Raw genomic sequence first — 12,400 nt, 5'->3', positions numbered from 1 at the left:
CTGTCACCACACTGTCACTTTGGCTGTGGCCAAGTTTGCCCTGTCTGCATGGACCCAGTGACTGCAGCTCCAGTGCCATCTTGCAGCTCTGTGTGTCCCCATCACTCTTTTAAAAAGGAATTCCACGTTTATAACATTCCTCTCATATTTTGGAAATTGGACATCTCCACATCTTTTGCATTACCATAGAACCAGGGCAGAAAAAGGCCCTTCAGCCCATCGAGCCTGCACTGAACATAATCCCACACAGGCCCTACCCCCATCGCCGTATCCCTACGTATTATACCCATTAATCCCTAGAACCTACGCATCCCTGGACGCTAAGGGCCAATTTCTTAGCATGGCCAATCAACCTAACCCGCACATCTTTGGACTGTGGGAGGAAACTGGAGTACCGGGAGGAAACCCACGCAGATACGAGGAGAATGTGCAAACTCCACACAGACAGTGACCCGAGCTGGCAATCGAACCCAGGACCCTGGAGCTGAGAAGCAGCAGGGCTAACCACTGTGCTGCCCATTGTATCAGTATTTGTATAGCGAGCTGTTGATGCACTGAGAGGCAACGTAGAACATTACAGCGCAGTACAGGCCCTTCGGCCCTCGATGTTGCGCCAACCAGTGGAACCAATCTAATGACCCTCTAAACTAAACTATTCCAATGTTATCCATATGCCTATCCACTGACCGTTTGAACGCCCTTAAAGTTGGTGAGTCCACAACTGCTACAGGCAGGGCATTCCACCCCTTACTACCCTCTGAGCAAAGAACCTATCTCTGACATACGTCCTATAATTACCACCCCTCAATTTAAAGCTATGTCCCCTCATGTTAGCCATCACCATCTGAGGAAAAAGGTTCTCACTATCCACCCTATCTAACTCTCTGATCATCTTGTATGCCTCAATTAGGTCACCTCTTAACCTTCTTCTTTCTAACAAAAATAACCTTAAGTCCCTCAGCCTTTCCTCATAAGACCATCCCACCATACCAGGCAACATCGTGGTAAACTTCCTCTGCACCCTTTCCAATGCCTCCAATCCTCCTTATAATGTGGTGACCAGTACGCAATACTCCAAGTGCGGCCACACCAGAGTTTTGTACAGTTGCAACATGACCTCACGGCTCTGAAATGCAATCCCTCTACCAATAAAAGCTAACACACTGTATGCCTTCTTAACAACCTTATCAACGTGGGTGCCAACTTTCAGGGAGCTATGCACATGTATGCCGAGATCTCTCCTCGTCGATACTACCAAGAGTCCTTCCATTAGCCCTATATTCTGTCCTCCAGTTACAGAAAGTGTATCACCTCACACTTTTCCGTATTTGTCACCTCTCAGCCCAGCTCTGCAGCTTATCTATGTCCCTCTGCAAACTGTAACATCCATCCTCACTGTCTATAACTCCTCCGACTTTGGTGTCGTCAGCAAATTTACTAACCCATCCTTCTACACCCTTGTCTAGGTCATTTATAAAAATGACAAATGGCAGTGGCCCCAAAACACCACTTGTAACCGAGCTCCAGGTTGAATATTTCCCATCAACCACCACCCTCTGTCTTCTATCAGCTAGCCAATTCCTGATCCAAACTGCTAAATCACCCTCAATCCCATGCATCTGCATTTTCTACAGTAGCCTACCATGGGGAACCTTATCAAATGCTTTGCTAAGTCCACATACACCACGTCAACTGCTTTACTCTTATCCACCTCTTTGGTCACCTTTTCAGAAAACTCGATAAGGTTTGTGAGGCATGACCTACCCTTCACAAAAGCGTGTTGACTATCCCTAATCAATTTATTTCCCTCTAGATGATGATAAACCCTATCCCTTATAATTCTTTCCAAAACTTTGCCCACAACAGAAGTAAGGCTCACCGGTCTATAATTCCCAGGATGGTCTCAACTCCCCTTCTTGAACAAGGGGACAACATTTGCTATCCTCCAGTCTTCCAGCACTATACCTGAAGCCAATGATGACATGAAGACGAAAGCCAAAGGCTCTGCAATCTCCTCCCTAGCCTCCCAGAGAATCCTAAGGTAAATCCCATCTGGCCCAGGGGACTTATCTATTTTCATACTCTCAAGAATTTCTAACACTTCCTCCTTATGTACCTCAATCCCGTCTAGTCTAAAAGCCTGTATCTCAGTATTCTCCTCGACTACATTTACAATATGTTTCTAGTTCTACAGAAATCAGTAAGTAACCTTGGGACTCCTTCCACATAACTGATGTCTGGCACCCTAGAATCTAGGAATATCCATTATCCATGGAATGAGTCTCTGGTGATGACCCACAGAGGGATGGATGGGAGGGCAGGGTGGGTTGTGTTTAAAAGTGAACGTGGGAAGGTGCGGCATTTGGCTGTGTGTGTTTAATGGATTCGGACTGAATGCTGTAATGTTGCCTGGTCTTTCTCCAGCTATAAGTGTATTCGGCAAAGCTTGGAGGTCAGTAATCGATGTCCCAAGTGCAACTATGTGATTGACAACGTTGATCAACTGTACCCAAACTTTCTCGGTAAGTCTCTGGTTGTTAGGTGGCAACAATAAGATCTGATTGTTCTGAACAAAGATAGCAGTAAACTAAGCTTTTGCCAAATGTTTTAGCTACATCAACAAAGGAACAGACAAGAAGGTGCAGATATTGTTGCAACCTTCAGAGCCTTGATTAAAATTGGAAAGGTGCATCCATCCACCATCATCATCCCATGAACCAGATAGTTCTCAGTCATAACAGTCTGCATGAATATGATCATCTTTCATTCTCAAAATCAAGATGGTTAATTACACAATACCCAGTCTAGAATGGCCTTCTCATTAGTTGATTCCTCAACATATTGGCCCAGAAAACCAACCTGTGTACACTTCATAAGTTTTTCCTCTACATTATTTTGACTAATTTGATTTGCCCAATTTATAGGCAGATTAAAACCACCCATAATTACAGACGTTCCTTGATCACTTGCATCTCTGATTTCCTGTTCAATGTTATTTCCAACATCCCCACTCCAACTTGGGGGTTTGTAAACAATCCTCACCAACGTTTTGTGCTCTTTGGTGTTTCTTAGCTCTACCCATATAGATTCCCATTGTTGGAGCTAGTATTCTTCCTCAGTATGGTGTTAATTTTCTCTCTTCAGCAACGTCTTTACTTTTTTGTCTATCCTTCCTAAATATTGAACATCCCTGAATGTTCAGTTCCCATCCTTGGTCACCCTTCAGCCATGTCTCTGTAATGCCGGCTATACCATACCTGTTTACATCTATTTGCGTGATTAATTCATCCATTTTATTGTGAATGCTCGGTTCGTTAAGACACAAAGCCTTTAGGCTTGTCTTTTTAACATTACTGGTCCAGTTCCTATTTTTCTTTGAGGCTCTGTTTGAATCTTGTGCTTGGTTACTCTGCCTATCATGTTTCTTATTCTCCTTTCTGACTTTAGCTTTTGTTTAGCTTCTGTGACTCCTTGCAAAGGTTCCCTGTGACACGGCTGTTGCTGACGAGGCCAGCTTTATTATTTGTCCCTAATTGCCCTTGAGCTGCCTTTTGAATTGCTGCAGTCCATGTTGTGGCGTAAGTACATTTGCAGTGCTGTTAGGGAGAGAATTTGAGGATTTTGACTCGAATAGTGATATATTTCCAAGTGAGGATGATGAGTGACTTGGAGGAGAACCTCTTTGTGGTGGTGTTCCAAGGTATTTGCTGCTCTTGTCCTTCTAGGTGGTAGAGGTCTTTGGTTTGGAAGGCTTGTTGAAGGAGCCTTGACAAGTTATTGCAGTGCATCTAGCAGATGGTGCACCCTACTGCCACTGTGCATTGGTGATGGAGGGCTTGAATATTTAGTGCAGTGGATGGGGTGTTGGAGCTTGCTATATCGATCTATGTGTAAGTGAAAATACAAAATTAGTTTCCTCTGCTGGCTTATCTCTTGTTATTTATTGAGTTGATTTCTTCCTCATTCATGAACCCTGTACCTTCCATTTTACATTTTCTCTCCTTTTAAGTTAGGTGGTTTATTTACTTCCTCATCTTGTGTTTTGTGGCCTTTTCTCAGCAATGTCTAACATCATGCTCTCCAAGTTTAATTTGTGCCTAAATCTGTTTCATTTGTTCCTTAAACTGTTTGTATAATGAAGTTATTTAGGCCTCACACCTTGCAATGTTCATTTTCTCTAATATTTATTCCTGCTTGACATATTTTGTATCCTTTCATTTGTAGTATCTAAACTAATATTTCTTTTTGTTTTCAAGAATTTGATCTAGTGACAGTGATGGAATGGCTAATACTGTTTTAAGTCAGGATGGTGTGTGATTAATAATCCAGAGTTTATAACTGATATTTTTGTAGCTTTTAACTATTACCATTGTGAACACTCGAGCTTTTTCCTAGATATTTGTCCCAACATTGATTACTAACTGAATTTTGCTTTGAGTTGCCCCTCATCCTGCCAACAGGTAGATACAATCCTCTTTACAAGGGATAGTATCCATTCCACTCTTTATTGAATCCCATGCAATATCAAGAAATGGCTGAAGGCATTGGATGCTGGAAAGTTATGAGTCCTGACAATATTCCAGCAGTAATGCTGAAGACTCGTGCTCCAGAACTTGCTGACCGTGAGCCAAGCTGTTCCAGTACGGCGGCGACAATGATATCAACCTGCCAATGTGGAAAATTGCCCAGTTATGTTCTGTACACAAGAAACAGGACAAATCCAACCAGGCCAACTCCATCTGACTATTACCAATCATGCACAAAGGAATGAAAGGAGTCATCAATAGTGTCATCAAGTGGCACTTGTGTAAGAGTTTGGCTTCTGCCAGGGTCATTTAGCCCTTGATCTCAGTACAGCCCTGTTTCAGACGAGAATGAAAGAGCTGAACTGGTGAGATGAGAGTAACTGCCCTTGATATTGAAACTGCATTTAACCGGGTGTGGTCAAATAAAAGCCACAACAAAATTGAAATCAGTGGAAATCGGGAATAGTTCCAGCTGCTAGGAGTCATACCTGGCACAAAGGACAATGGTTGTACTGGTTGGAGGTCAATCATCTTACCTCCAGAACATCACTCCAGGAGTTGCTAAGGGTCATGCCGCAGGCACTACCATCTTCAACTGCTACATCGATGTCCTTCCATCGTCAGGTGGACTGAGGTAAGCACCATAAGGAAGTCTCACAACACCAGATTAAAATGCAACAGGTTTATTTGGTAGCACAAGCCACAAACTTTCGGAGCGCTGCCCCTTCATCAGGTGAGTGGGAGTTCGGTTCACAAACAGGGCATATAAAGAGACAAACTCAATTTACAGAATAATGGTTGGAATACGAGTCTTTACAGGTAATCAAGTCTTAAAGGTACAGACAACGTGATTGGAGAGAGGATTCAAAGCACAGGTTAAAGAGATGTGTATTGTCTCCAGCCAGGACCAAATAAATCTGTTGGACTTAACCTGGTGTTGAGACTTTTTACATCATAAGATCAGAAGTGTGGATGTTGGCTGCTGATTGTTCAGTTTCATTCGTCACTCCTCAGATACTGATGCAGTGCATATCCAAATGTAGCAGGACCTAGGCAATATCCAGATTTGGGCTGACAAATGACAAACAATATTCGCACCATACAAGTGCCAGGCATCGATCATCTCTAACAGGACAAATATAACCATCACCCGTCTTCCATTCAATGGCATTATCATCGCTGAATTCTCCACTATCAACAGCCTGATGGTTACAAGTGACCAGGAACTGAAGTGGACTAGCTCCATAAATGTAGTGGCTACAAGAGCAGTGGGAGGCTGGGAATTATGCGGAAAGTAACTCACCTCCAGACTCCTCAAGTCTGTCCACCATCTACAAGGCACAAGCCAAGAGTGTGATGGAACATTGTCCACTTGCTTTGAGTGTAGCTCCAATAACACTCAGGAATCTCAGAAACATCCAGGGCAAAGCAGCGCACTTGATTGGCACTCATCCACAAGCATTTACTCAACAAAGCACAGTGGCAGCAGTGCGTACTATCTCTGTAGAAGCTCACCAAGGCTCCTTCAAGAGCATCTTTCAAACCCATGAACTTTAAAAGGACAAGGCAGCAGACATATTGGAACACCACTACTTAGAAGTTCCCCTCCAAATCATTTGCCAACCTGACTTTGAAGGGGAGGCTGTGGTATTGTCACTGATGAGTAATCCAGAGACCCAGGGTAATTCTCTGGGGATTTAGGTTTGAATCCCATCATGGCAGATAATGAAATGCGCAATCAATAAAAGTCTAGGATTGAAAGTCTTAAGAATGACCATGAAATTATTGTTGAATGGCATAAAAATCTATCTGGTTCACTAATGCCCTTTAGAGAAGGAAATCTGTTGTCCTTACCTGCTTTGGCCAACGCATAACTCCCGATCAACAGCAATGTAGTTTAACGGAAAAGCATTCCGGGATGGGCAATAAATGTGGAATCTCTTTACAAGTTGTGACTGAGATCTAGGGAATATGTTCTAGAAATTGCTGCCGTTTCCTTATGTTTGAGTATCACCATCTCACATTGCAGTGTATTTTGAGCTAGGGAAATTTGAAATGGAGCGTTTTTTTGCATATGTGTTGACTTGACAATGTCTCTGTCCACAAACTTCCAAGTATTGCAGTCCAAACGTGCAACCGTACAATGCCGAAGGAGGCCAAATGGGCCATTAAGCCTTCGCTCAGTCTCCAAAAGAGCAACTTACCCAGGCCCATGCTCCCACCCTATCCCCTTAACTCTGTGTATTTAGCATGGCTAATTCACATAACCTATACATCGTTGTGACACCAAAGGGCAATTTAGCATGGCCTTTCCCCTAACCTGCACACCTTTGGACACAAAGGAACAACTTAGCATGGTTAATTCACCTAACCTTTGGACTATCTTTGGACTATGGGAGGAAACCAGAGCACCTGAAGGAAACCCATGTAGACACAGGGAGAATGTGCAAACTCCAGACAGCCACCCAAGAACTGGAAGAGCACAAATGTTCTGGCTGGGAGTTTTGCTAGTGTGTTTCAGGAGGGTTTAAACTAATGTGGCAGGGGGGTGGGGATCAAAACAGTAGGTCAGTTAGCGCAGAGGCTGGGGATGAGCAAGGGGCCAGGACAAGGCTAGCTAAGAAGAGGAGCATTCTGGGAGAAGATGACTTAAGTGGGCCCGGAGGTCTAGAGTGCATCTGCTTCAATGCGAGGAGCATAACAGGTAAGACAGACGAACCTGGGGCCTTAATGCTTACGCGAAATTTGGATATGTTGCGGTGACAGAGACTTGGTTAAAAGAAGGACAGGACTGGCAGCTGAATGTTCCAGGGTAGAAGAGTTTTAGGCGAGACAGAGGAAGGGCTAAAAGAGGCAGGGGAGTAGCAATATTAGTTGGGGAGCATATTACAGCAGTGCAGAGGGTGGACGGTTTAGAGGGGTCATGTAATGAGTCACTGTGGCTGGAGCTCAGAAATAGGAAGGGCGCAGTCACTATGCTGGGTGTATACTACAGGCCTCCCAACAGCCCACGGGAAGCTTGAATCCGTAATCAAAGAGAAAACAGTGAGGCATCTTGAGAAGAATTGTTTGATAGAGCAGACGCAACATGGTTTCGTTGAGGGGAAGTCGTGTCTGATGAATTTATTGGAATTCTATGAGGATGTGTCTAGTGCGGTGGGTGGAGGGGAACCGGTGGATGTGGTGTTTCTCAATTTTCAGAAGCCGTTTGATAAGGTGCCACACAAAAGGTTGTTACAGAAGGTTAGGGGGCATGGAGTTGGGGGTAGGGTGTTAGCGTGGATAGGGGATTGGCTGTTAAATAGGAGGCAGAGAGTGGGGGTCAATGGGTGCTATTCGGATTGGCGGTTGGTGACTAGTGGAGTGCCCCAGGGATCGGTGCTGGGGCTTCAGCTATTTATATAGGTGATCTGGAGGAGGGAGCTGAGGGTAAGGTGTCGAAATTTGCTGATGACACAAAGATAAGTGGAACAGCAAATTGTGCGGAGGGTGTGGAAAGTCTGCAGAGATAGGCTGAGCGAGTGAGCGAGGACCTGGCAGATGGAATACAATGTTGGCAAGTGTGAGGTTATCCACTTTGGTAGGAATAATGGTAGGAAGGACTACTACTTACAGGGTGAAAAGCTGCAGCATGCTACGGTGCAGAGGGACCTGGGGGTCCTTGTGCATGAGTCGCAAAAACCCAGCCTACAGGTGCAGCAGGTGGTCAGGAAGGCAAATGGGATGCTGGCCTTCATAGCGAGGGGGATTGAATATAAAAGTAGGGAGGTCTTGCTGCAACTGTACAGAGCACTGGTGAGGCCGCAGCTGGAGTACTGTGTGCAGTTTTGGTTGCCGCACTTGCGCAAGGATATTTTGGCCTTGGAGGGAGTGCAGAGGAGGTTCACTAGGCTGATACCGGAGTTGAGGGGGTTGAGCTATGAGGAGAGGCTGAATAGACTGGGCTGGTACTCGTTCGAGTTTAGAAGGATGAGGGGAGATCTCATTGAGACGTATAAGATGATGAAAGGGATGGATAGGGTAGAGGTGGAGAGGTTCTTCCTGCTCAGAAGATAAGGGGGGGTGCAGTTTAGAACAGAGTTGAGGAGGAACTTCTTCACTCAAAGGGTGGTGAATCTCTGGAATTCTCTGCCCGTTGAAGTGGCTACCTCGCTAAATATATTTAAGACGCGGGTAGATAGGTTTTTGGTAGGCAAGGGAATTAAGGGTTATGGGGAGAAAGCGGGAAAGTGGAACTGAGCCACTTCGGATCAGCCATGATCTTATTGAATGGTGGGGCAGGCTCGAAGGGCTAGATGGCCTACTCCTGCTCCTATTTCTTATGTTAAGCGGAGGAACAGATATATAAGGAGATCCTGGATAGATGCAGAAAAAATAGAGCTGTTGTAGTGGGAGACTTTAATTTCCCTGGTATAGACTGGAATGTGGTTAGGGCTGGGGGTCTGGACATTGAGGAATTTGTAAAATGCATACAGGAACGTTCTTTGGAACAATATGTAGATAGCCCAACTAGAGAGGGGGCTGTACTGGGTAATGAGCCCAGTCAGGTTGTCAAAGTTTCAGTAAGGGAACGTGTGGCAAATAGTGACCACAATTCTGTTAACTTTAGGATAGTAATGGAAAAGGATGAGTGTTGTCCTACAGGTACAGTGCTGAATTGGGGAAGGCTAACTACAGCTGGATTATCAGGAATTGGTGGCCGTTGTTTGGGAGAGGCTGTTTGAGGGTAGATCCACGTCTGGCATGTGGGAGTCTTTTAAGGAGCAGTTGATGGGGCTGCGGGACAGGCATGTGCTTGTAAAAAGGAAGGATAGGAAAAGTAGGATTTGAGAGCTGTGGATAACCAGGGATATTGAGGATCTGATCAAAAAGAAAAGAGGCGTACGTTAGGTCCAGGCAACTAAAAACAGACAGAGCACTAGAGGAATACAGAGAAAGTAGGAAAGAACTCAAACGGGGAGTTAGAAGGGCAGAAAGGGGTCATGAAATGTTCTTGGCAGACAGGATTAAGGAGAATCCTAAGGCATTTTATTCATACGTTAGGAACAAAAGAGTTGTTAGGGGAAAATATCGGACCTCTTGGGGACAAAGGAGGGGAATTACGCTTAGAGCCCAAGGAGGTAGGGGAGATCCTAAATGAATAGTTTACATCAGTGCTCACAAAGGGGAGGGACGTGTTGACTGGGAGTGTCTCAGAGGGAAGTGTTGACCTGTTAGAGAAACTCTCCATTACAAGGGAGGAAGTGTTAGGTTTATTAGGGAACATTAAAACTGACAAATCCCCAGGGCCTTGATGGCATCTGTCCTAGAGTGCTCAGGGAGACAAGAGATGAAATTACTGGGCCTCTGACAGAGATCTTTGTCTCTTCATTGGACACAGGTGAGGTCCCTGAGGATTGGAGGGTAGTGAATGTGGTACTGTTATTTAAGAAGGGTAACTGTAGGCCGGTGAGCTTGATGCCCGTGGTAGGGAAATTGTTGGAGAGGATTCTTAGAGATAGGATGTATGTGCATTTAGAACAGAATAATCTCATTAGTGATAGCGTGGTTTTGTAAGAGGGAGGTCATGCCTCTCAAATTTGGTGGAGTTTTTTGGGGAGGTGACAAAAACGGTTGACGAGGGTAGAGCCGTGGATGTCATCTATATGGATTTTAATAAAGCGTTTGACAAAGTCCCTCATGGCAGGTTGGTGCAAAAGGTTAAATCTCATGGGATAAAAGGAGGTGGCTAGATGGGTAGAGAACAGGTTTGGCCACAGAAGACAGAGGGTAGTAGTGGAAGGGCCTTTTTCCGGCTGGAGGTCTGTGACCAGGGTGTTCCGCAGGCCTCTGTACTGGGACCTCTGCTATTTGTGATATACATAAATGATTTGGAAGAAGGTGTAACTGGTGTGATCAGTAAGTTTGTGGATGACACGAAGTTGGCTGGACTTGCGGATAGCGATGAACATTGTCGGAGCATACAGCAGGATATAGGCTGGAAAACTGGGCGGAGAAATGGCAGATGGAATTTAATCCAGATAAATGCAAAATAATTCATTTTGGTAGGACTAATGTAGGGGGGAACTATACAATAAATGGGAGAACCATCAAAAATATAGACGCATTGAGGGTCTTGGGTGAGCAAGTCCACAGATCCTTGAAAGTGGCAGCACAGGTGGAGAAGGTGGTGAAGAAGGCAAATAGAACATAGAACATTACAGCGTGGAACAGGCCCTTCGGCCCACAATGTTGCGCCGACCAGTCTTATTTTTAAAAAAAAAACATTGACCCACTAATCTAAACCAATCCCTTTTCGTCCATAAACATTGACCCACTAATCTAAACCAATCCCTTTTCGTCCATAAATGGCAAGCTTGCCTTTATAGGATGGGGTATACAGCATAAAAATTGGTGTCTGATGTACAGCCATATAGAACGTTGGTTAGGCCACATTTGGAGTACTGCATCCAGTTCTGGTCGCTGCACTACCCGAAGGACGTGGAGGCTTTGGAGAGAGTGCAGAGAAGATTTACCAGGATGTTGCCTGGTATGGTGGGTCTTAGCTATGAGGAGAGATTGGGTAAACTGGGTTTTTTCTCCCTGGAAAGGTGGAGAATGAGGGGAGACCTAATAGAGGTGTATAAAATTACGGGGGGTGTGGATAGGGTGAACAGTGGGAAGCTTTTTCCCAGGTCGGAGGTGACAAACATGAGGAGTTATAGGTTCAAGGTGAGGGGGGGGGGGGGGCGAGGTTTAACTCAGATATCAGAGGGACGTATTTTACACAGGGTGGTGGGGGCCTGGAATGCACTGCCAAGCAGGGTGGTGGAGGCGGACACACTGGGATCGTTTAAGACGCACCTGGATAGTCACATGAGCAGACTGGGAATGGAGGGATACAGAAAAGTGGTCTAGTTGGATCAATGAGCGGTGCAGGCTTGGAGGGTCGAAGGGCCTGTTTCCTGTGCTGTATTCTTTGATCTTTGACCACCCCTCCCCCTCGTGCCATATACTTGCTGATCTTGAGCTTCAGTTCCACTTTCCAGCCTGTTTTCCGTATTCCCTGAGAGACCAAAAATCTCTATCCCAGCAAGTATATTTAATGATTGAGTATCTGCAACATGTTGGGCTAGTGAATTGCAATGAATCACAATCCCTTGAGTGAAATGCTGGACATCTGTTACATTTGGATGGATAGCTATCTTAAAGAGAGGTGCCACACTGGTGAGTGGTAACGAAACTCGATGCAGGTTTATTAAGAAGGTATTGCTTGATCCAGACTTAAGATGGAAGAGACACAAAAGTCCATCAATCTTTCCACTTATGTCACTGTAGATCAGGTGACGTACGTCGGTAGATACAACCATTTTAAATACATAACATTCCTCCCCCTGACTTCTTTAGATCCCAAAAGACAACCTTTCCAGTGTTTAAACAATAGACCCATTTAAACAGCAGATACATTTGCTTTGCACCATTTTTTCCCATATATTTGAAATTATTAAGACACTCTCTCAGGTGGATGTCTATTTCATAAAATCATAGAATCCGAAGTGCTGAAGGAGGCCATTTGGCCCACCGAGTCTGCACCAACCACAATCCCACCCAGGCTCTATCCCCATAACCCTATGCATTTACCCTTGCTGGTTCCCCCGATACTAATGGCCAATTCACTGAACCCGCACATCTTTGGACTGAGGAAACCGGAGCAATTGGAAGAAACCGATGCAGACGTGGGGAGAATGTGCAAACTTGCACAGACAGTGCAAAATGCGCAGACAGAGACCCAAACTGGGAATCGAACCCAGGTTCGTGGCACTCTGAGGCAGCAGTGCTAGCCATTGTGCCACCGTGCTGCCAAATATATTTCTTTTGGATTGTACTCAATGCTC

At 45.0% G+C, this 12,400-nt stretch overlaps 1 protein-coding gene across 2 annotated transcripts in view; it reads left to right on the top strand.

Moving 5' to 3' along the window:
- Positions 1-12,400, top strand: part of cop1 (COP1 E3 ubiquitin ligase) — a 165,575-nt gene that overhangs the window by 3,393 nt on the left and 149,782 nt on the right. For both annotated transcript variants that reach the window (XM_080196059.1, XM_080196058.1), the window contains exon 3: positions 2,425-2,522. In XM_080196059.1, the coding sequence (XP_080052185.1) occupies positions 2,425-2,522 (98 nt within the window). The remainder of the gene's footprint in view (positions 1-2,424; positions 2,523-12,400) is intronic.

The sequence above is a fragment of the Carcharhinus amblyrhynchos genome, chromosome 9, assembly GCF_965287045.1.
Source record: "Carcharhinus amblyrhynchos chromosome 9, sCarAmb.v2.hapA, whole genome shotgun sequence".
NCBI classification, from domain to species: Eukaryota; Metazoa; Chordata; class Chondrichthyes; order Carcharhiniformes; family Carcharhinidae; genus Carcharhinus; species Carcharhinus amblyrhynchos.
Note: the sequence above shows the minus strand (reverse complement) of the source record. Positions and strands in the feature narration are given on the sequence as shown.